This window comes from Pseudophryne corroboree, chromosome 8 (genome assembly GCF_028390025.1).
Source record: "Pseudophryne corroboree isolate aPseCor3 chromosome 8, aPseCor3.hap2, whole genome shotgun sequence".
NCBI lineage: Eukaryota > Metazoa > Chordata > Amphibia > Anura > Myobatrachidae > Pseudophryne > Pseudophryne corroboree.
The window spans coordinates 76052127-76077752 of NC_086451.1; the positions used below are offsets into that span (position 1 = coordinate 76052127).

Sequence of the window (25626 nt, forward strand, 5' to 3'; positions counted from 1 at the left end):
CTCATCTTGGGCGGCTGCCCGAGGGGTCTCGGCTTTACAACTTGGCCGAGCTGCTACTTGGTCAGGGGCAAACACGTTGCAAAATTCTACAAATTTGATACCCTGGCTGAGAAGGACCTTGAGTTCTCTCATTCGGTGCTGCAGAGTCATCCGCACTCTCCCGCCCGTTTGGGAGCTTTGGTATAATCCCCATGGTCCTTACGGAGTCCCCAGCATCCACTAGGACGTCAGAGAAAATAAGATTTTACTCACCGGTAAATCTATTTCTCGTAGTCAGTAGTGGATGCTGGGTGCCCATCCCTAGTGCGGATTGTCTGCAATACTTGTAAATAGTTATTGTTACACAAATCGGGTTGTTATTGCGAACCATCTATTCAGAGGTTCCATTGTTATCATACTGTTAACCGGGGTTCCTATCACGAGTTATATGGTGTGATTGGTGTGGCTGGTATGAGTCTTACCTGGGATTCAAAATCCTTCCTTATTGTGTCAGCTCTTCCGGGCACAGTGTCCTAACTGAGGCTTGGAGGAGGGTCATAGGGGGAGGAGCCAGTGCACACCAGATAGTCCTAAAGCTTTCTTTAGATGTGCCCAGTCTCCTGCGGAGCCGTCTATTCCCCATGGTCCTTACGGAGTCCCCAGCATCCACTACGGACTACGAGAAATAGATTTACCGGTGAGTAAAATCTTATTATCTATTAGCTTATAGTTTTCCTTAAATAAAAATATGGGACAATTCTGGGTCTGTGAAGCGCTAACTGAGTTCAATCTCTAATGCGAGTATTTCATATATTTTTTTGTCCTAGATTCGTAAAGGTGTGCTGGTGCAAGGACGTCGGGGCGAGCTTTATACAGGAGGAAAATTAGACCCCACACACAAACCCTCCATATCAACCTTACAGTCGAAATCTATAGGCAAAAAAAAATCTTATTTTAACCTGAGTATCATACATGCAATCCATCTATGACCGTGGCTCTCCGTGCACTTGGCAGGCAGTCTTTACAGTCACAGCAACCAGTGATACTGTCTAACTGACAACTTTATCAATATTACAAAGTATCCTGGCATAGAACCTTCATATTAATGTGGATGACAGTGTGTGAGACCTCTGAAGTCCAGTGTACTATGTAACCGCGGATAGAATTCTCACCAGGAAAATATATTTTATCACTAACCGCAGCAATACCAGTTTACAGGTCTTTCATACGAAGCTAAGTATCACGGACTAACCACATTCCAGACTGTGCTGTCCTGTTTGAGACGTGTTCAAGTGACAGCACTTGTATGTTTAAGAGACTGCCCTGACTATATTTACACGTTATTGTATGTTCATTCTTTCTTATTTGCACTCTCCCCCTTCATTATTCCCTCACCTGTGGTTATCCGTATCCCTATACTTTTCCTTTCTGACTTTGGCCTTTCCTCCTTGATTCCTCACTTCCTGTCTAGTTGGGGCCCCTGAGGGCCAATTGCACCTAGTCACTCTTTTTTTTCTGCCTGCATGCTCGCCCTGTCTCCTTGCTTTATGTCCAGCTAAGGGTTACCCTAAATTATTTTTTTCTAACCACCTCCTGCTGCATGAGTGCTAATATGCATCACCATCTTCCAATACAAGTTTCTAATTTATAGGGTGGGGTTATTGGGTATTTGGACGGAAGAGACCTTTTATAATACTGGTTTACGATAGTCATTCTCCTCGTCCTATTTATATTAAGGGAGTACAAATCTCATTAGACTTACATATGGTTATATAACCAACATCAAACCCGGACAGACTTTACGGGAAACTGCAACTTATTTTGTCTCTCCGATAATGAATCTGGAGATCTAGTCTTGTGTCCAAGTAGCCGTTGTGTACATTGTGCTCCTTATACAAACCACTAATCTTTGTTTCCTGTGAAGAAAGGACTGCTGTTTCATTTTACATAAGGAGTTGCATGTGTCTGTGTGCTTGTCCTTTTTCCGCAGTTCTGTCCAAACTTCAGTGATCGGTTTAAGGCAAGACTGGTAGATGGCTGGAAGATAAGGCGGAGAAAGGCCTCCTTCCGCATAGTCCCGGCGTCATAAGCCGGCCATGTTTCTGGAGTCTTGCTAAAAGCTTGCCAAAGGTGGCTTGTCTCTCCCATAGCCTCTATGCTGCCCAGGCACCTTCTGCTGTTACGGAGTGACTAGTGTTTTGTGTTTTCACGTGGCAAAATGAATTACCTAGAGCTTTTTGTAGATTTTAGTCTCGGTGGACAGTATATTATTGTCAGCACTGGCGGCATTATACAAGCTTTCTTCGTGTCATGGAAATAAGGAAAAAAGTCTATTAAAGGAAAACTATTTTTTTTCGTGTGTCGTTTACTCAACCGCTGCTTCCTCATTTTCAGAATGTAAAAAGTATAATAAAAATCAAACAGAATATTAACGCCATATTCATAAAAAATTATCCCCGCTATATCCCTTGTGCACTGCGAAAACTCAGTTACAACCTCTTTGTAAATAGAAGGAAATTGATTTCCTTTCCAAAGCTGTTACGTTAGTATTTTTCAGAGAAGACTTTGATGCACTGTTATCGTTTCATTTACATTTTCCCCAATTTTCTTAAAGTGTTTAGAGGGTAAAATAAATAAATAACTAACTGCCAAATTGTATAGTTCTATTTTAAACGTTAAATGTTTTAGGGCACCCACTGCCCCATATGCCCCCTTTATTTTATGCTGTTTTGTTGATTAATCACCCATGTGCCATAACAGCCACCTCTGGTGTTCAGTGTTTCAGTGCCAACATCGCTGGGCGGAGTGCCTGCTGTTTTAGGTAAGATATAGGAAACAGGACTGTATTATTACTGGAAACACTAGCCAGGAGTTTACTTGTACTTAATGATTACCAACAGGTCTCTTTGTATAGAGCATTTAAAGATTACTTTACTGTCTTTTCACAAGAAACGGTCATGGCTACGGTGGTGATGGCATTAGGATTGTATGAATTGTAGGTTCTAGATCCGCTTATGTGTTCTGCAAAATCACCACGTAGTGTCCATGTTGTTCAGTCTGAAACTTTTCCTGTAACTGTGTCATGTGATGTCTGAATCCAACCGTGGCAACGACTGCGCAGTTTGTGTTAGTGGACAAAATGGAAAACGATTGGACAACAGCAAAGCTCATCCACTGAGCCACGTACCTCCGGCCATGACTTGTGGACCCTGGCTGTGGGCTGGATGGCCACAGAGAAACTTTGGAATATTCAATACCATAAGCATGATACAATTTGCCATTCAGTTCTGAGAACTGCTGTACCGCTGGAAATAAACTAATATTATAAATTTGTGCCGGCTTCTATCTTACTGTGTGTGTGTGTGTGTGTGTGTGTGTGAGAGAGAGAGAGAGAAATCCAATCCCATTTTACCTGATATACAGCTGAGAGAGGCCAATGTCCCACCCACTATTCTCCTTCAGGTGCGTAACATGAGTGTCCTGTACCCACTGCCCGCAGGATTCTGCTCTCTCTGTGTGTGATCCGATCACATTATACCTGATATACAGCTGAAGCAAATCGAAAAAGCGGCAGGATTAGGAGACGTAATAATGATGGGAGATTTTAACTATCCAGAGATTAATTGGTCTAATGAGTCATGTGATACTGCTAGGGGTAATAGGTTTTTAAACACACTATACGATCACTACTTCAATTAATCGAGGAACCAGCTAGATACAATGCAATCTTAGACCTGGTTTTAACAAACAATGGGGAATTGATATCAAATATTATAGTAGAAAAGCCTATGGGAAACAGCGACCAAAATATGGTCACATTCAATATCAGTTTTCACAAGCAGCCCTATGCTCAATAGATAACAAACTGAGCAGTAGTAACCAAAGTAGGAATGCAGCAAAAAAGGCAAACAAGATATTAGCATGCTTAAAGCGGGGGATTGATGCAAGGGATAAGCATGTTATACTCCCATTATGTAAATCACTAGTGAGGCCACATCTCGAATACTTTACACAATTATGGGCACCATACTACAAAAAGGATATCCTGGAACTAGAAAAGGTTGAGAGACGGGCGACCAAATTGATTAAGGAGATGGAGACGCTAGAGTACAAGGAAAGGCTTGTTAGGCTAGGAATGTTTACACTGGAAAAAAGGAGATTAAGAGGGAACATGATCAACATTTACAAATATATAAAGTGTCAATATACAGAGCTAGCAGGGGAATTATTTATGGTAAGATCATCACAAAGGGCACGTGAACACCCGCTTAGGTTAGAGGAGGGGAGTTGTCGCAGACACAGACGGAAAGGTTTCTTCACAGTAAGGACAATACGTGTTTGGAATTCCCTGCCTGAGATAGTAGTAATGGCGGACTCGGTTATTGCTTTTAAGAATGGGCTAAATAAATTCCTAAAGGATAAGGATATACAGGGTTATGGTGGGTAAATCATGCACTATAGTATTAAAATTAAATTAAAAAAAAGGAATTGACATAACTGTTAAACATTCACCACAGTTAAATTAGTCTTAAAAATAATACAGTGTAGGAGGTCACAAACAGGTTGAACTCACTTGACAAATTGTCTTTTTTCAACCTTAGACTCTGTTACAGCTGAGAGAGGCCAATGTCCCACCCAGTATTTTTCATGAGTGTCCTGTACCCACTACCCGCAGGATTCTGATCTCTCTCTCTCTGTGTGATCCGATCACATTATACCTGATATGCAGCTGACAGAGGCCAGTGTCCCACCCAGTATTCTCCTTCAAGTGTGTAATATGTGTCCTGTACCCACTACCCGCAGGATTCTGCTCTCTGTCCCCAGCTGACATTGGTATGTCACCTATGTACAATTTTGTTGACTGAGGTGATAACGCCCCTATCTGTCCGTTGGTGCCTCATGCCTCAAAGGGGTGGTCATCAGGTTGCCGACTGTCTGGATCCCGGCGCACAGTATACCGGCGCCGGAATCCGGACAGCCGGCATACCAACAGTTTTTCTCCCTCGTGGGGGTCCACGACCCCCCTGGAGGGAGAATAATTAGCGTAACGCGCCACCGTGCCCGCAGCGTGGTGAGCGCAGTGAGCCCGCAATGGGCTCATTTGCGCTCGCCACGCTGTCGGTATGCCAGCAGTCGGGCTTCCGGCGCCGGTATGCTGGTCGCCGGGAGCCCGGCCGCCGGCGTACCATACCACACCCCCGTCAAAGATGTTATTGGTTCCTTTTTGAATTAAGTATTCATAATTATTTTTGTAACAGAGAAAATTACAAAAGAAGTCATCAACTGCGCAAAATATAAGATGTTATTGGTTCTTATTGAATTGATGGGTTCATGATAATGTCCCCGTTTCTAGGTTTGATGCATCATTACTGACCATTGGGAATGCTGTGAAAATGCTTGTTCAGAAGCAATGAATCAGAAGAGCACTGTATAGCTAGGAAGCCAGTATGCGTCACTCTTAAGGGGAGATTTATCAAACCTCTCAAAAGCAGCCAATCAGATTTTACATCTAGTACATTTTATAAGTGATAGAATACAATTGGTTGCTATGGGAAACAACTCCACTTGTAGTCTTTAGGAGGTTTGATAAATCTCCTCCTAACTCTTCCTGCCAGGGTTCCTGTTATCCAGGTTTTGTTACAGGTAGTGAGGCAGACAGAATCCTGCAGCATAAAGTGCCTGATTTCTCTCTCTATTACAGTACACCTCGCAGCATTCACTCCATAAAACACATTTCCCACATTGTTACTTCTTATATACCAGCACTATTTAAGACCCTGAAGAAAACAATATTTATTATTGTATGCCTTAATGATCTAACTAGGTATAATGCTGCATATTTTGGATAGCACAACTTTTTTTTTTAACAATTTTATTGGATTTTGTCAATATATTATCGGTAGCATACAACAAATCAAATACAATCAAACATGAATACAAAGATGGTAAAAAAAAGTAGAGGGGGAAGGGGGAGAGGGGGGAGGGAAATTGCCAGACACAGTCAACAACCGTAAAAGAAAAGGCGGGCAAAGCCGCCTCACAATCACGGAGTCAGGGAATACGAAAACAAGTTGTCCTATACCTATTCAGAAGAATTGACATTAACACAGGGATTTTCTGCAGGGGAATCCAGAACAGTAAAGTCTATGGGTGTACTGTAGATAACAGAATGACCCATGCGCTCACGGAACTCACTCCACTTCATATAACTGGAAGAGGCAGAGGAGGAAAATGCCGTCTCTGCCGTTTCAAATAGGTAGTGCCTGTGGACTTTATCTAAAATAACAGTAGACGCGGGAACTAAGGGAGATTTCCACAGATGGGCTATGGAGGCCTTAGTGGCAATTAAAATATGTCCCATAAGGTACCTGTCACCCTGGGACAGTGGCCCTGGATAGAAGTGAAACAGAGCCATTAAGGGGAGGGGACTGCAGGGACATCAGTTCCCAACACCTCACTGATCAGAGAAAATACTTCCCTCCAGAGCGTCCGCACGACCGGACAAGTATAAAACACATGAAAGAAATCACTCATCGAGGCGCAGCCCCTCCAGCAAAACTGGGAAACTGTAGGCCAGATTTTATGCATCCGCTCGGGAGTGAAATAGGCCCTGTGGAGCAGTTTAAAAAACATTTCCGAATGGGGAACACATTTAGAAACCTTAAAGCATGTACGGAAAATGACATCCCAGTCCTCATCGGCCAGAACCCGGGAGAGGTCCCTCTCCCATTTAACCAAAGAGGGCAGTTTCCCATAGACCCGTCCTGACAATAAGAACTGATACCACCAGGAGATATTACCTCTCCAAGCTGTTGATTGAAGTTTAGCTAACAGTAGGGGAGGGCAAACTAAATTAGTCAAGGGGAATGAGATATGACTATAGATCCAGTGTCTCAACTGGAGATACTTATAAAAATCCCGAGGTGAAACACTGGCCGTACTCTGGAGGTGAGAAAAAGGAACTAGGCCCTCTACTCGGAGCACATCCTTCCATAAGGCCACCCCCTTTTCATCCCACATGTCCAGGTTCAAAGAAGGTATTAGGGCAGCTATAGCAGACAGGGACAATTCTGGAGAAGGTAAAGTAATCTCTGCTTGTGAGGATATAAATTTACGCCAAATCTGAAGAGTTGTAGCTATCGCCTTACAGGTGTGGGTCTGGCGAGGAGTTACCATAGCAGGTAACCATAGGAGATCGGGGAGCCTAAAGGGGGACACCATGGAGCCCTCAATAGTAGCCCACTGTTTAGGGAACCCTGATAATAACCAGTCCTTAATCTGGGCCCTCATTCCGAGTTGTTCGCTCGCAAGCTGCTTTTAGCAGCTTTACACACGCTAAGCCGCCGCCTACTGGGAGTGAATCTTAGCTTCTTAAAATTGCGAACGAAAGATTCGCAATATTGCGAAAAGACATCTCTGTGCAGTTTCTGAGTAGCTCGAGACTTACTCTGCCAGTGCGATCAGTTCAGTGCTTGTCGTTCCTGGTTTGACATCACAAACACACCCAGCGTTCGTCCAGACACTCCTCCGTTTCTCCAGCCACTCCCGCGTTTTTCCCAGAAACGGTAGCGTTTTTCCCCACACGCCCATAAAACGGCCTGTTTCCGCCCAGAAACACCCACTTCCTGTCAATCACATTACGATCACCAGAACGAAGAAAAAGCCGTGAGTAAAATTCCTAACTGCATAGCAAATTTACTTGGCGCAGTCGCAGTGCGAACATTGCGCATGCGCACTAAGCGGAAAATCGCTGCGATGCGAATAAATTTACAGAGCAAACAACTCGGAATGACCCCCCTGGTTCAGGATACAAGCTGATTGATAAAAACAAAAACTGCTGAAAGCGCCTCGTAATAAATTGTTCTATAAAAAATTCCCCAATTTCAATGCGCTGCTGTGTGGGCACTGTGTATTTGCCTAATTGAAGGAAACTAGATTGAAAAAAGAACTCAGCTGCGCAATGAAATTGGAAACATGAACAAAAGCTGACGTATGCTGAGATAAATTATAAAGAAAAATGTAATATGACAATAAAGGAAATTTCATACAATAAAACATAGTCTGGACTTAAACCTTTTAAGGAAAATGGTAAAATACCCTGTACTGGATATCAGATAAAACAAGCACTTGTGGTGTGAGCAGTAACAATATGCAACATTTGTATCCAACAAGTAGAAACAGTATTGTATCCTGGATATGAATGAATTGTTAGAATGTGGAGTAATTCATAAGTTTTAAACTGGTAACTGCAGTCCCATGAATGTATTAATGGAGCTCCTTTATGTAGAAATGCTCCGATGTCAGATAAAGTCAAAATTACCTCTCCCGTGGGCTGGTTTCTAACCGAGCGTCCTCGGTTAGATTATCCTGCGTTGCCCACCACGTAGCTGTCACTGGGAGGGAGAGTGCAAGGCTTGCACCGGGCAGAGTCCTACACGGAGACGCTGCTGGAGGTATAAAGGAGCCGCTATGGAGACTGAGTTGCCAATGCTGCTCGGCAGGCCTCGATGTCAGCTGCAGCGTGCAGAGAATAATATGCCACTGCAGGGGCTGCAAGGCCAATATCGGTCTCTTAGTATAGATGAAAGTGCTTGTCATGCAAAATGCTTGTTAGGCAGAGTGTAGAAGTCCAGTAGGTAAAAAAAGAATTGAGGAGTCCTAACCGGTTTCGTCACGCTCCACGTGACTTTCTCAAAGGTATATCCCCTCAGTCCAAGTATCAGTATATAAAGCAAATGATTGAATACATGCCGGTGTCAATAATCAATTAATTAATTAATTAATTGATAAACATTGTTAAACATAAGAGGATATCGTCCGCAAAGAGACTGATTTTGTGAGAAACATCAGGACCATGAACGTCCGCTGCCAACCTGATCGTCTCCGCCAAAGGCTCAATTGGTAATGCAAATATAAGAGGTGACAACGGACAGCCCTACTTCGTACCATTGGTGATATCAAAACTAGCGGATTAGGCATCCATTAACTGAAACCATCGCCGAAGGAGAAGAATAGAGGGCGAGGATAGAGTCCAGTATATTTCCCTGAAATCCAAAGCGACGCAACGCAGCCTGCACAAACCCCCAGTGAAGCCTGCCGAATGCTTTTTCGGCATCCAAGGAAAGGATTAGAAGAGGGGACTCAAGGGAATCGCAGTAATCCATCACATCTAGGACCCGACAAGTGTCCGGATCCTGCCTGCCCGGAATGAACCCCACCTGATCTGGTTTAATAAGATGGGACAGTAAGGGGCATACACGATTAGCTATCGTTTTAGTATATATCTTGACATCCATGTTTAACAAAGCTATAGGTCTGTAGTTTTGCACTGAGGATGGAGACTTCCCGGGTTTAAGAATAGTCACAATTCGTGGATTGCGCATTTCCTTTGGGAAACGCCCAACCGACGTGGCCTCGTCAAACACGGACGCCAGAACTGGGGCTAGCTCTATTTTAAAGGATTTATAAAAGTTAGCGGGGATTCCTTCCGGGCCAGGGGCTTTATCAGATGGAAGTGAGTCAATGGTCGCCATTATTTCATCTGTAGTCCAGGGGAAGCTTAGGGACAGGCAGGCTGCAGAGTCGAAGGAAGGAAGGGATAAGGATTGGAGAAAAGCGTCAATATCTACTTGAGAGGGCTGGGGGGTATCCAAATCATCCCGAAGGTTATAGAGGGTAGAATAATAATCTGCAAACGCGTCAGCGATTTGGTGCGGGTCAGATATATTAGCGCCGCGAGAATTAAAAACATGGTGCACACACTCCCTCGCTTTACGTCCCCTCAATTTACTAGCCAATAATCGACCGGCCTTATTGCCAAAAGCATAGAATTTCTGTTTAAGTCTCGCTATATTAAGCTGCACTTCACGCAATGAAAAGGAATTGACTTTTTCCCGAGCTAGGAGGAGTCGCCTATAAAGAGTTTTGTCAGTTGGGTTCACTTTATGGGCCCTCTCCAAATCAAGAGCCTCCAATTCAGCTTGGTCAGAAATCCGTTTATAGTCCCTCTTCAGTTTTGCGGCAACTTGTATGGCCGGCCCCCTATCGACAGCCTTAAGAGAACACCAATGATTAAATACTGAAGTGTCGTTGGGGTAATTTTCACGAAGATAATGGGACACAGACTGCTGAATCGCTTGTCTAGCCTCCGGACAGGAGAGGGAACAATAACCCAGTCTCCATGGCCCAGGGGCGACCCTTTTACCCCCTATATCCCACACTAAGAACAAGGGAGAGTGGTTCGACCACGTCATAGGCAAAATATCAACTTTGCTGATGGAAGCTAACGTCCATCTGTCGGAAAAGGCTAAGTCTATCCTAGAATATGATCGATGGACATGTGAGTAGAACTAATAGTCTCTCGTCGTAGGGTGACGAGACCTCCAGATGTCGTAAAGATCATATTCCGCTATCAATCCACTAATACCTTTAGCGGAATCGTGAGGTTTGAGACTACATGGCACGGTCGTCCTGGTCCTATCCATAATCGGATCAAGAACCATATTGAAGTCCCCCAGTACCAAGAGCGCGCCAATAGCGTGTGTCTGCAATACTGAGAAAAACTTTTTACAAAAAGCCAACTGTCTAGTGATAGGGGCATAGCAGGACACCAGGGTGACATCTACATTATCTATCTTCCCGACCAAAATCAGGTATCTCTCCTCGGGATCAGGATATTGAGCTGAGAGACTAAACGAGCACTGTTGGGAGAGCAAGATAGCTACACCCACTTTTTTCTCTTGGCCATTAGCCGTGTAGCAATGAGGGAATTTAGAGTTCCGAAACAGAGGAGGTACTGCCCCTTTGAAGTGGGTCTCTTGGACCGCGACAACATGTGCTTTGAGTCTGTAGAAGTAGTTAAGGGCAAGCTTCCTCTTCTGAGGAGAGTTCAAGCCCTTAACGTTAAGGGAAACTATATTGAGCATCATTAAAAAGAGAGGAGGTGCGATAGATGACAAACATACTAGGTACTATAACAGAATACGAGTACTGGCAATAGGAAAACAAGAAAGTAAAAAAAAAATACAGACTAACATAAAGGGGAGAAAAATACAATTGAACTGACCCCACCAGGGGCCAAAACAGGCACCATACCATGGTCGCCTGGAGAATGAACATGGGGGTTAGCGGCTAGAGCCCGTCGCCTCAAAATGAAAAACAGAAGGCATCCCTTGGGGCCCCTTCGTGCTATCCGCAGCAGCGACAAAATCAGTCGCCCACTACGGAAGAGCAACAACAGGCCAACAAGTGGCATAGGGAAGCCTGGAGGGTCCCCAAGCTAGAACGCCCAATCATAATAAACAACAGTAATAACAATGTTTAAAGTCATAGGAGGAACGTCACTTCAAAGGAAATATCTTCCTCTCTCTGCACATGTAAACAAAACCATAAACTAAGCAAGCAATAAATGCAGGTCAACGGTAGAGGAGCTGAGAGAGACTAGGATAGACCGTGGCACAGGGATCAGTCTGATCCAGCCTTGGACCAGTCCTGGTGAAGACCATGAACAGGAAAGCCGCGGTCCGAAGGATCGAACAAGTTCCATCTCTTCAACATTTTCATGCCATCCGGCACATTAGTGAGAACAATCGTGGAGCTGTCCCTTGATATCAGTAATTTAGTGGGAAATCCCCACCGGTAGGTAATGTTGGCTCTCCTGAGAGTGCTGATAATAGGTTGAAAGGAAATTAGTTTCAGTAAAGTGTCCCTAGAAAAGTCACCGAACAGTTGAAGGGAGCCCAGTGCCTCTGCTGTATCCATGGATGGCCTGGCTGCCTTTAGTAATGTCTCCTTCACATGGAAAAAGTGGATCCTCATCAGGACATCCCTGGGGGCATCCGCAGGTGCGTTCCTGGCTTTGGGCAAGCGATGTATACGATCTATCAGTAGATCACTAGAAGTAAATGACGGGGCCAATTTCCGGAACAACGCAATAGCGTAATCGTGTAGAGAACTATTAGAAACAGTCTCCGGGACCCCTCTCAATTTCAGGTTATTCCTTCTGGATCTATCTTCCATTTCCGTCACCTTATCCCTCAGAAGAGAGACCTCCATTTCCAATTGATCATGAGAAGAAATAAGAGTGCTATGTGAACCAACGACCTCCTCCATCTTTGTCTCGTGGTGGTCAGTTCGGCCACCTAACTCGTCAACAGCCTGCTGGCATATATGGAGGGAGGCTCTAAATTCCGCAGCTACTTCATCTTTGAAGGACGATAACAGGGCCTTCATAGAACCAACCGTAAGCAGATCATTGTCATCCATAGCGGTATGCTTGACAGGCGCTGGACCCGGTGAGGACGCACTACTATCAGAAGCCGAAGCAGGAGAATGTCCTCTGGAGAAGGGAGCGCTGGATTCTTGCGGTTTAGCAGGTTTAGGTGACGGTTTAAAGAAGGCAACCTGAGAGGCAGTTTTATCAACTTTCACTTTTTTAGGAGGCATAGTGCAAAGAAGACGTGAAGTATGGTAAACGACTTCGGTAGTATAAGTATAAACGAAAGGACAGCTCCACTATAGATAAACTTGTTATAACATTACACGAAACAAAAGGAGCGACATGAGGTTAGAGAAGCTTCATTCGCACTTGCGGGGGTTCCCAGCAGAAGGGAACATCCTCAGCGTGGGTGCGAGAAATCAGGAGGCAGGGAAAAGCTGGCAGCAAATCCAATGCAATGGATGTGGCCGCACCATGATTAAGAAGTGGCCGCAGTACCCTCTATCTACAAGGCAGGTATATGCAAAGGGTTAAAGGCATCTGCAGACCTCCCAGAGTAATGCCCCTCCCCCTGACAGTGACTGGTGTGGGTAATCAGGGTTTATGGCTAAGCAGGTGCAGGGCAAAGCCACCCCCAAACCAATGCCTCTCAGTATGGGCACTCTGCCAGTTAGGAAAATGGCACCCGCCAGCCCTTAGTATTGGGCTCCAGCAGCACGGATACCTGGAGCCTCAGAGAGCAGGGCCGTTGCGTTGGTGAAAGTGGCGAGTGACCCGGCAGCCGCAGAGCCAACCCCAGCCAAGTGGAGAGCAGGCGCCGGATGCCAGGCGCACTGTCACGTGATCGGCGCCGGTCAGCGGAGATCTTCACAAGGCGCTGCGGCTAGCAGGGCACCCCGCCGCTCGGTTCAGCCGTGCGGGAGGCAGGTTCAGGAGGGAGAGTTATAAGTAGAAGGGGGAGAGGACACTGCAGCCCGCGGTCACAGGACGCTCCACTTCCGGTCCGGGCTAGGAGCAAAATTGAGTCCCCGGCTCCAACCTAGCAGACAGGATGCAACCTGCACAGGTACTGGAGGCACCCGCCGGCTCCGCGAACCTATCCACCAGGTGCAGGGGAGCCTCAGCAGGCCAGGGAGGGTCTCCACGAACTATAGCAGGGCCAGGGAGCATAATAAATAGGACCCAAGCAGGAGCTCAAGCTTAGCACAGCTGCTGGGTTCCGTTGCCAAGCCACGCCCCCAGCACATTTTACATTTTAAATAAAAAGTGATATATGCAGATTTTTTTATTCTTTTTTTCTCTGTACAACTACTCAGCACCCAAAAAAATGCACACAACCACCATGCAAATGTCTCAGCCACATGCCAATCACAACATGGCGGAAAGAGCTGCGGCAAAACCCATCTGCCATTATCTTTTCACTTGATAAATATGGAGGCTATGTACTGTCTAAGATAAACTCTGATTTCCCACAAATGCCCCATCTAGACCTACACTGCTCAAAAAAATAAAGGGAACACTAAAATAACACATCCTAGATCTGAATGAATGAAATATTCTTATTAAATACTTTGTTCTTTACATAGTTGAATGTGCTGACAACGAAATCACACAAAAATTATCAATGGAAATCAAATTTATTAACCCATGGAGGTCTGGAATTGGAGTCACACTCAAAATTAAAGTGGAAAAACACACTACAGGCTGATCCAACTTTGATGTAATGTCCTTAAAACAAGTCAAAATAAGGCTCAGTAATGTGTGTGGCCTCCACGTGCCTGTATGACCTCCCTATAATACCTGGTACCTGGGCATGCTCCTGATGAGGTGGAGGATGGTCTCCTGAGGGATCTCCTCCCAGACCTGGACTAAAGCATCCGCCAACTCCTGGACAGTCTGTGGTGCAACGTGGCGTTGGTGGATGGAGCGAGACATGATGTCCCAGATGTGCTCAATTGGATTCAGGTCTGGGGAATGGGTTGGCCAGTCCATAGCATCAATGCCTTCGTCTTGCAGGAACTACTGACACACTCCAGCCACATGAGGTCTAGCAATGTCTTGCATTAGGAGGAACCCAGGGCCAACCGCACCAGCATATGGTCTCACAAGGGGTCTGAGGATCTCATCTCGGTACCTAATGGCAGTCAGGCTACCTCTGGCGAGCACATGGAGGGCTTTGCGGCCCCCCAAAGAAATGCCACCCCACACCATTACTGACCCACTGCCAAACAGGTCATGCTGGTGGATGTTGCAGGCAGCAGAACGTTCTCCTTGGCGTCTTCAGACTCTGTCACGTCTGTCACATGTGCTCAGTGAGAACCTGCTTTCATCTGTGAAGAGCACAGGGCGCCAGTGGCGAATTTGCAAATCTTGGTGTTCTCTGGCAAATGCCAAACTTCCTGCACGGTGTTGGGCTGTAAGCACAACCCCCACCTGTGGACGTCGGGCCCTCATACCACCCTCATGGAGTCTGTTTCTGATCGATTGAGTAGACACATGCACATTTGTGGCTTGCTGGAGGTCATTTTGCAGGGCACTGGCAGTGCTCCTCCTGTTACTCCTTGCACAAAGGCGGGGGTAGCGGTCCTGCTGCTGGGTTGTTGCCCTCCTACGGCCTCCTCCACGTCTCCTGATGTACTGGCCTGTCTCCTGGTAGCGCCTCCATGCTCTGGACACTACGCTGACAGACACAGCAAACCTTCTTGCCACAGCTCGCATTGATGTGCCATCCTGGATGAGCTGTACCACCTGAGCCACTTGTGTGGGTTGTAGACTCCGTCTCATGCTACTACTAGAGTGAAAGCACCGCCAGCTTTCAAAAGTGACCAAAACGTCAGCCAGAAAGCATAGGAGCTGAGAAGTGGTCTGTGGTCACCACCTGCAGAACAACTCCTTTATTGGGGGTGTCTTTCTAATTGCCTATAATTTCCACCTGTTGTCTATTCCATTTGCACAACAGCATGTGAAATTGATTGTCAATCAGTGTTGCTTCCTAAGTGGACAGTTTGATTTCACAGAAGTGTGATTGACTTGGAGTTACATTGTGTTGTTTAAGTGTTCCCTTTATTTTTTTGAGCAGTGTAGTTTCCTGTAGGAGAAACCTGTCTCGGGTCTTTTAGGTGGTGTTTTAATCTGCAAAGAACTAAATTTGCATAACGGCATCATCATAACTGGGATTCATTTGGCAACTGTGTCATTAAATACATAGAGTGCAGCAGGAGCCGGTGCGGTCACAGCCAGTCAGTAACACAGTCATCACCAGTTCCTAGTGAAGTGATCAAATTAGTTTGGCCACCATGGCATATTAGAGATGGGTACTCTAAAATGAAATATCTGCACCATGTGTATGATGGGGTTTAGTATGAAATACCTACAAACAAAATCCAGACAACAATTGACAGACGTTAAAAATACTGACATTTAAAATGTCGAAAGGTCAAAAAGTTGACATAAGTTTTTCATTGTTTTTTGGTGTATAGGTCGACATACACACTGTATAAGTGTACCGCATCCACCCGCCATGCTTCGGGAACGGTGCTTTGCTGCGCTTGGCACACTGTTATATTCCCCCTCCAGGTCCACTAGGATAATAAAGTATGAAAAAAATGAAAAAAATTAGAAACTCATGTTGACTTTTTGACCTGTCAACATTTTAAATGTCAGTATTTTGACCATGTTGGGATTTTGACCTTGCCGGGATTTTGACCATCGGTCAATATTTGTCGGGATTTTGACCATCGGGATTTTGATTGTAGGTAAATTGACCGCATCCCTTATGATGAGTTATTACCACAATGCTGAATACGTCCAATAGAGACAATGGAGAAGTCCCCCAGTGTTCAGATGCTCATTAGAAATGGAGGAATACTTCCTGGTCTCTGCTCATCCATATCCTTTGGACCACTCATGTAGTGTGCAGAACCCCTGACTTGTTCACACGGGACAGCTCTAAATAAGGATTGTGTTTTAATAAAATGCCTAATGTCATTGTTGAACTTTGCTATGGCTCAAATTACATTGTCATTTGTTTATACACATTTCAAAAGAAATAAAAACTTTAGTATTACACAAGGGCTGGCTGACGACTTTCAGCCTCGGGGGCAAACACAAGCAATTGGCCCCCTGTGGACTGCAAATCAAAATGGGTTGATAAAAGGCCTGTAGGTGTGGTTCATCTGATGTGGGAGAGGCTTAAATAGGCAAAGACTTATAATAAAAACACTTGCTAACCAAATATAACACCTACAGTATGAGTAGAGACTACAGTAGTGACCACTATTAAAAAAAGAGTATTCGTTGAACCGGATAGGATTCTATTTATAGAGCTTGGCCCCGTTAGTTACCACTTTCTTAAGATGGCATTAGCCATTGTAGCCTATGGGCTACACATTGCAGATTTTACCAGTAGAGCGATCCTCTGTATCTCTCACCGGTAACGGACACATAGGCACTCACGCAGGCGCTGTCTGAAGACATGTGCAGTGGGTCCCGCAGCATTAAGAAAAATTTTAGGGCCAAACGGACACTGAGGTGCTTTAATTAACATAGTACACTATAGTATAAAGTTTTCTGATAAAACGAGGAAGTAAAAAGGGGTCAGAAACCTATGTTCAGATAAGGTATCCAGCTTAGATTTTTTGTATTTAACAGGATTTTTCTGGCTGTATTTGGCTCGGTTTGGATGTATTCTGTACTTTTAATATTTAGCCACAAGATGGCAGCATTTATAGCACATTGGTATTAGCCATTGTCACAGTATTTCTTTTTATTTCTATATACACTAGGTGATTCATCGCGCCCTGCGGGCGCTCTTCACACCGTCGTAAGGGGCTACGCCCCCTTAACCCCTGTATGCCGTTCAATATATGTATTATATGAAGTATTACCTGCATTCCTAGTTTTGTGAGTGGTTAAATATTGCACAATGAAAGCGCGTTGGATGGTGAAGGGGGCGTAGTCCCTTGCGACGGTGTGAACAGCGCCTGCAGGGCACACTGTACAGAATGCAGCGGGTGTGGGGGAGAACGCGGATGGGGTCGTGAGGCGCTGCGGGTGGGGATGTGCGGGGGAGTGGGATCCGGAGGCGGTATGGGTGGGGGAGAGCGGGGGGTGCCGCGGGTAGGGTAGGGGCAGGGGCAGGTACGGGGATCTGGGGGATGGGTGAGGGGGTTCCGGAGGCGCTGCAGGTGGTGAAGGGGCGAGTGCACCGCGGGTGGGGTAGGGGGTCCGGAAGTGACGCGCGTGGCGTAGGGGGGTTTGGCAGATGGGGTCGGGAGGAGCAGCGGGTAGGTGCGGCGGGTAGGGGAGGGGCAGGTACGGGGATCTGGCGGATGGGGGAGGGGGTTCCGGAGGCGCTGCAGGTGGGGAAGGGGCGAGTGCGCCGTGTGTGGGGGAGGGGCAGGTGCAGCACATGGGGGAGGGGGTTGGGAGGTGCTGCGGGTGGTGGAGGGGCGGGTGCAGTGGGGCAGGCTGTCAGAAGGTGGTGCGGGTGGGGAAGGGGTGAGTGCGCTGAGGGTGGGGTAGGGGGTCCAGAAGCGATGCATGTGGGGGAGGAGCAGGTGCGGGAGTGTGGCAGATGGGGGAGGGGGTCTGGAGGCGCTGCGGGTGGTTGAGGGGTGGGTGCAGTGGGGTAGGAGGTCAGGAGGTGGTGCGGGTGGGGTTGGTTGCGGGGAATGACTGCGGATGGGGGAGGATGTCTGTAGATGTTGTGGGTCTCCTGCGCATGGGGGTGTGCGGATGGGATGTTCTGTGGATGAGGGAGGGGCAGCGGAGTGGGGTGCGTGGGTGGTGTAGAGGGTCTGGAGGCGCTGCGTGTGGGGGAGTGGCAGGTGCGGCGGATGGTGGAAAGGTCCGAGGGCTGTGCGGGTGGTGGATGGGTGGCTGCGGGTGTGCTGCAGGTGCGGTATGGGGTGAGGAGGCGTTGCGTGTGGGGGATGTGCGGCTGCGGGGGTTGACGGTGGATGGGGGAGGGTGTCTGTAAAGGCTGGGGGGTCTGGAGGCGCGGAATGTGGGGGTGGGGTGGTGGTGCAGCAGATGGTGGAAGGTGGTGGATGGGCGAGTGTGGGGGTGCCACAGGTGGGATAGGGGGTAAGGAGGCGCTGGGGGTGGTTGTCCATTAGCAGCAGCAGGTCCGCAGGCCACCCAGGCGCAGTGTCAGGGTAACTGTGGGGTGTCCCTGCTCCCGCCTCACATTTCCCCCGCCCCCCCAGCCAGGCACATGTCCCCCCCCAGCCAGGCACATGTCCCCACCCAGCCAGGCACATGTCCCCCCCCAGCCAGGCACATCTCCCCCCCAGCCAGGCACATGTACAGTATATCCCCCCCCTCCAGGCACATCTTCCCTTCCCCCAGCCAGGCACATGTGTGTCCCCGCAGCCAGGCACATGTGTGTCCCCCACGCCAGGCACACCTCCCTCGGCAGCTGGGGAGCACGGCAGTGTGCGCTGTCCCCGCTGCCGCGTGAGCCGCACATCTCCCCCGCGAGGCACATGTCCCCCCCCGCCAGGCAGACCTTCCCCCTCGGCAGGCACATCTCCCCCCTAGGGCGCCAGGCACATCTTTCCTTCCCTTCCCTTCCCCCCCCCCCCCCCCCCGCCGGAGGTCCGGACGAAGGGCTGCCTCTCTCCTCACTGGGCAGACGGCAGGAGTGAGGCGCCGGGGCTCAGGCGGGGAGCGGGAGTGATAGGCGCTCGGCTTCAGACAGAGCGTCGCCTCCCGCCCTCACATCTTCGGCGCGGGTCCGGGGGGAGAAGGGTGTGTGACGTCAGTAGCTTAGCCCACATCTGTGACTCCGCCCATCGTTACGGCCAGCACAGAGTCACAGACTTGGGCTAATATATAGGAGATTTTATTTCTTTAGATATTATTGTATATTGTTTAACTTGTTCATATTAGAGTATGTCATTTTACACTATATATATTTAGCACTTTAATCTGTACATATAGGGTGGAGGGGAGGGTTAGAGTAGTTTAGAGGGGGCTGTCAGGATTCTGATGGATGGGATGCCGCTGTCGGTATCCTGACCGCCGGCATAACGTCCATTGGGAAATTATACTGAATATATATATATATATATATATATATATATATTTCTCTTACGTCCTAGAGGATGCTGGGGTCCATATAAGTCCATGAGGTATAGACGGGTCCACCAGGAGCCATTGGCACTTTTATAGGCCCTACACACATACCGATATCACTGCACGATATGAACGAGATAACGTTCATATCGTGCAGTGTGGAGTCACCAGCGATGAACGATGCGCGGCCCTGCGCTCGTTCATCGCTGGTGACATGTCGGCTGTGCATGCAGGCCAATATGGACGAGATCGTCCATATTTGCCTGCACGTCTATGGAGCCGGGTGATGGGGGGAGTGAAGAAACTTCACTCCCCCCGTCACTGCCCCCCCGCCGCCAGGTCGCCCGTCGGCCGTATCCTCCGTCGGGCACCTCGGCGGCACATCGCCTAATGTGTAGGGCCCATAAGAGTTTAATAGTGTGGGCTGGCTCCTCCCTCTATGCCCCTCCTACCAGACTCAGTTTAGAAAATGTGCCCGGAGGAGCCGGTCACAGCTAGGGGAGCTCTACAGAGCTTTCTTAGAAAAAGTTTATTTTAGAGTTTATTTTTTTACAGGAGGCTGTTGGCAACAGCCTGCCTGCAACGAGGGACTGAGGGGGGAACAGTGTCCACTCTGCGGGGTCTGAGCCACTGTCTCTGCTGACTGGACATTGAGCTCCAGAGGGGACAGATCGCGCTCCGCCACAGGGGAACGCTCAGCCCAGCAGCCAGCAGCCACCCCCTTGCAGAGCTGAAGTGTGGCGAGTGAGTCACTGTCCCCCCTCACAAGCGGGGGGTCAGTGTGAAGATGGCGGCTTAAGGGTAGGAGCGCAGTATTAACTGTTCTCCCAGACGGCTCAGCGGTACTTCAGTGCGGCGCTGTGAGGGGCGACCTGAGCCAGCACCTGACCCTACACTGACCAAATCAAGCCTGTCGGGGTCTGCGGATCTCAGCCAGCACAAAATCCTCAGGCCAGTATAATCTCAGAAGAGCGTGAAGACAGCGCCATTAAGGGGGCGGAGCTTCTTCTTTAGAGCGTACCCAGCAGCATTCAGCGCCATTTTCCTGCCTGCAGCACACTGCCAGTGGAAGAACAGGTCCCTCCAGAGCACCTCCAGCTATCTGTACGGTACCAGTGGGTTGTAGACGGGAGGGGAGGCTGTGTAAAGACTGTGGCCCTCATTCCGAGTTTTTCGCTCGCTAGCTGCTTTTAGCAGCCGTGCAAACGCTAAGCCGCCGCCCTCTGGGAGTGTATCTTAGCTTAGCAGAAGTGCGAACGAAAGGATCGCAGAATGGCACCAAAATATTTTCGAGCAGTTTCTGAGTAGCTCCAGACCTACTCCTAGCTTGCGATCACTTCAGACTATTTAGTTCCTGTTGATAAAGCTAAATATTTATCTTATATAATACCCTTTATGAGGTCTAAGAACACTGTACACTATCTACGTATGAAGTACCGTAAGGGTACGCACGTTGCGTAACAATCGCTTAGCCGTAGTCGAGACGCTCAAGCGTCACGTTCGCTCACGGCCAAGAGATCACTGGCAGGCACGCTATTGGCTGCTGACTAACGTAATGATTCGCTATAGCGTAGCGGACGCTCGGGACCACGAGGAGATCACCAGCGGCGCTGACGCTCACAATGTTAAACCTTTATATCTAAACCATAAACAATGAAATATGCTGTAAAACCTTAGTGTAGAGATAGGGTGTAGATGCAACCTAGTGTAACCTTATTAACTTAAAAGCTGTTTGAGCGTCACCGACGCTCTGAGAATACTAGACACTATAAGAAATACACAGATACCTGGGCTTAGGGTCCAACGCCTAATATGTATATATTTTGAATGATAAACTTGCAAAAGAATTAATACAAATACAAATCATACACTACAATATAACATAGACTACCTAACCAGCTAACTACACAGGAAATATAATACAATTACTATTTAAAGGAAAATAAGAGAGAAAGAGGAGAAGGGAGAGAGAGAGAGAGAAATTGGCCCACAATAACAAGAAGATCAATATAGTTGCGGAGAAACACTTACGCACAAGGGGAAACGATCGCATGCGCCTCGATATCCAGCTCCCGATTATCAGCAATGAGAACCGTTGAAGAGAGTGAACTGGATATGGTCGGCCTGCCTATTTATGCCCCACACACAATGCAATTCAATGGTCCCTACAATCTCATTGTTCATTGGACACAGGAATTCGGCTTCGCATTATAACAAAAGGTCATAGGTTGATTCATACAGGTGGGCTGTGACTGCTTCCAACTGTTCAGGTGGGTGGGACACTGAGTTTCCCGCCGCATGACTAAATAAGAACAAATAATAGTAAATGGACATAAACTTCTTATGTCCATAACTATTCGCACGAGCGATTAATCCGCTCCAAACCAACACCGGAATATTGCTATTTAAATACTCTTCCGATGGGTACCAAACACCACTGTATAACCCCTGTTAGACCCTTCGTACAATACAAAGAGGGATCTCTCTGTTCAGGAACATGCTATGTTAACTAAACTTTAAGAATCTATCAAAGGGACCATGATCTACAAAATACATTATATAGTGAAAATATGTAACGATTGAGTCGCACGCTACGATCACATAAACTCTACCGTAAATACGCATACCGTGCGCCTGCGGGTGCCCGCGACTGTGAGTATGCGCACGTACGGGAGAGCGCACGCATGCGCAGCACGGACATGTGTGAGGTGCAAATATGGTAGTGTGCATAGAGATATTTTTCTGACTTTGACAGTCCACCCTTTGGCAGTCAATAATAACTGCCACCTTCTAAAACATTTCAAAAGAGAAAAATATATGTCAGGGGTTAATACATTTACATGGTTGGGTAGGGGAGGAGAGGAGAAGGTAGGAAAAGGGTATGACCTAGTGAGATAGCAGAAGCATGTGAGTATGAATCCGTGCTTGGGGGTCATGTATCATTGTGCCGTACGTGTTTTAAATCAAGCTTCGAGGTATTGCGAAGTATACATTTGAATTCCTTCTTATCCCGTGGTACGGGTCTGTGGATGGGCTGTCAAACTTTACCGAGCTCTTTTCGGCTTTGGTTGTAACAAAATGGGGGAGCACATTTTAGTTGATGATACATGAATGGGGGAGATATGTGATTGCTGATATCTGTGCCTGTATTCCCTATCGAATATGTGTGTCATTACCTGAGGGTTGTAGAAATGAAGAAAAGACATAATTACGGTAAATGCGGTGGTATTCTATGTCAGGTAAATGTACATTCGTCGATTGAGGTCTTGTTTGGTGTCTGTTGAATGCAGTCTTCTTTGTGCTTTTGCCCATAAGGTGCGAGCAAAAGCTGTCAATGTCCATAGATTTACAAAAGTGTTGGGCTAGCGTAATTTTAAAATTTCTAGGGAAACTGGGGATCCATGGCATAGTTCATCAAAAATCTGTGTATCAGGTTGTCAAAACTTCTTCTTTAATCCCTCTGTTGTCTGTATATCGGCTCATCAAATTCCTCGTCCAAGTGGGTCTTTTTACCTTGGAGGAAACGGAAAAACAGGTGAAAGAAACGGACCGTAGAAATCGCATTTTCATCACATCATTGTTTCTACATTTGGGTCATAAATCAAGTCCATTGGAATTACAGTTTCCTCGCTCCTTAAACTCATTACCCTAGTACGACGATTGCACCTCATTAAAGCCTGACCGCATCTAAATATCAAACCAATCGTTATGATAACACCTAAGATACATAGGAGAAACTTCCCAACATCCATTATGACTCCTTGAGCCCAGTCTCCTAAACCAGAGAACCAATTTCGCGGGTTCAACCATGACACCCAACCAGTCAGCTCATTACCTACAGTAGCAAGAGTGAGATTGTGTCTCCTGCGAAATTCCCACTTCAGTTGGAGAATATCGTCCATCTTTTGGTCTATGACCTCGACCGGGTCCTCGGTGCTATTCGTAATATATGTGCAACATTTCACGCCGTATTGTGTTGCCAGTGTGACACAATATCCGCCTGTCACTGCTGTGAGGTAATTAAGAACCATTCTATGCTGTACCAGTTCTGTTTTATAAGCTTGAAGTTCCCTTCCAGTATACCTAAACGTGTCATCATACATTTCAGTGATATTATCTAACAAATTGGCGAGCGCAGATATGTATTTATAATTCAACACTCCTCTAGCGGTGCGAGTGATATCTAACGCGATTAGAAACTGAATCCCGGTGGATTCATGGATCATGTCAGAGGCCGGATGCTCTGTTCTTTCTATCAGGTGCCGTTTAACTACGTGCTCGTAATGGGTGTGAGTATAAGGAGTTTGGGCAACACGGTGTATGTCTTTCATTTTGTCATGTGATACAGTCATTACTTCAGGCAGTACTTTTCCAATATAACACAATCCTTCAGAGTTTGGGGCAAGCCACTTATACGCCTTTCTCCCGCATATGAAATATGCATCATCGGGGAGAACATATGGGACGGAGTAGGACATAACCATATTACACACCTTCCATGTGAAATCTCCTAACCCTAATTCTTCCATCTGCTTAGTACACGTATCGGGTTGTACGATATGTGCACAGTATCCTGGTGATACCTCTCCAACTCTCGTAATCCTATTTCCTAAGGTATACCTATACCGGAAAGATTTTCCTCTACTGGCTATGTGGCGTATGAGCTCTGTATCTGTAGGCATTCTATCTGCTCTATGTGAAAAGGTCATGGTTTGATTACTCCATGACACTTCCCAATTTCCCGGCTTTCGGGGATTGGAGATGTTAAAACATAATAGGGACCTATCCACATGGTATTGGTGGAGCTTCAAACTAGGAGGGCTGGAGATATTAAACCTCCTGTCCACCGGTCTCCCACCACTTAACTCAAGTACCTCCCCTAATGTTAAAGGAAATGGTACTAGCCCTGATTTGCTATGACCTTGAGGTACTTGAGAGCATACCCAACAATCTGTTTTATTTAACACACTACCCACTAAGGAGTGATAGTCACTCAATGGATGCCGGTCCATATGGATATTAAAACTGGATTGGCATTTCTTTATGCACCCATCCTCAATGACATTGTTACAGAGCCGACAGATACAGTTTTCTTCAGCTAACAATCCTTCACAATTCCTTCTATGGTCAATGTTATCGGATCGTTTTCTGATACTCGCCTTTGCTTGTTGATTATGTTGTTCTTGGAAAACTACGCCTCCATCTCTGTCATCAGAACCCATTCCAGAACCTCTCTCGACCTCCATGGTACTCTCGCCGGAACAGACTGCTCTGGTCAACATCATGGTCAACAGGAAAATCCGGATCACAGTCTCTTGGGGCAAGTCCATCTTGTAGGAGGAAACGGAGAAGAATGAGAAGGGGGGAAAAAAATAATTTGAGGGAGAGGGGATGGGAAGTTGGAGAAAAAACAATAAAAGGGAACAGGGGATCGACAACTGCTTTTGGTCTTGTGATTTTCAATGCTCAGGTGCCGCCTCAGTCCTCCTGGAACAGATACTCCAGTGATACAACCTCTACCGTCTGTTCCTTATCACGGGACCTCTCTGGATCAGCAACCTTTTTACAGTGGGACGAATGAACCCAAGTCTCTCTCTCAGCAACCTTCAATGCTGTAGTGCTAGTCAATAAGACCTGGTATGGTCCTTCCCATCTGTCAATAAGGCAACCTGAGCGTAGAAAATTTCGTATCATTACATAATCCCCAGGTTCAATGTCATGACAATTACTATCTAGTAAATCAGGAATCACTAACTTCAGATTATCATTTTGATTCCTCAACTGTTTACTCATGTTAATCAAGTATTTTACAGTCACTTCATTGTTACACTTCAAATCATCCTGAGGGTTAATCATAACATGCGGTTGTCGACCAAACAAGATTTCAAAGGGAGACAGATTAAGAGGGGACCTGGGAGTGGTTCTGATGCTGTACAGTACAATGGGTAAAGCTTCTGGCCATGTCAATCCTGTCTCTGCCATCACTTTACTCAGTTTATTTTTAATAGTGCTGTTCACTCTTTCCACTTTCGCACTCGCCTGTGGACGGTATGGAGTGTGCAGCTTGCTATCAATTCCCATCAATTTACACATTCCTTGAAAGACATCACCTGTAAAATGGGTACCCCTATCACTTTCGATAATTCTAGGGATACCATATCTACATACAAATTCCTGCACAATTTTCTTAGCAGTAAACATAGCGGTATTTGTGGCCGCCGGAAATGCTTCGACCCAATTTGAGAAAACATCTATACAAACAAGTACATATTTCAAATTTCGACAAGGGGGTAATTGAATAAAGTCAATCTGTATTACCTGGAAAGGGCCGCCGGCAGGTGGGATATGAG

At 46.7% G+C, this 25626-nt stretch overlaps 1 protein-coding gene and 1 long non-coding RNA gene across 3 annotated transcripts in view; one reads left to right on the forward strand and one right to left on the reverse strand.

Annotated features, from left to right (window-relative positions):
• The window catches only part of FNBP1 (formin binding protein 1), a 390370-nt gene extending 387058 nt beyond the window's left edge, over positions 1–3312 (forward strand). For both annotated transcript variants that reach the window (XM_063936687.1, XM_063936689.1), the window contains exon 17: positions 807–3312. In XM_063936687.1, coding sequence (XP_063792757.1) covers positions 807–814 — 8 coding nt within the window. In that variant the 3' untranslated portion in view covers positions 815–3312. The remainder of the gene's footprint in view (positions 1–806) is intronic.
• LOC134948611 (uncharacterized) overlaps positions 1–25626 on the reverse strand; it is an 83361-nt gene that overhangs the window by 30139 nt on the left and 27596 nt on the right. The window lies entirely within an intron of this gene.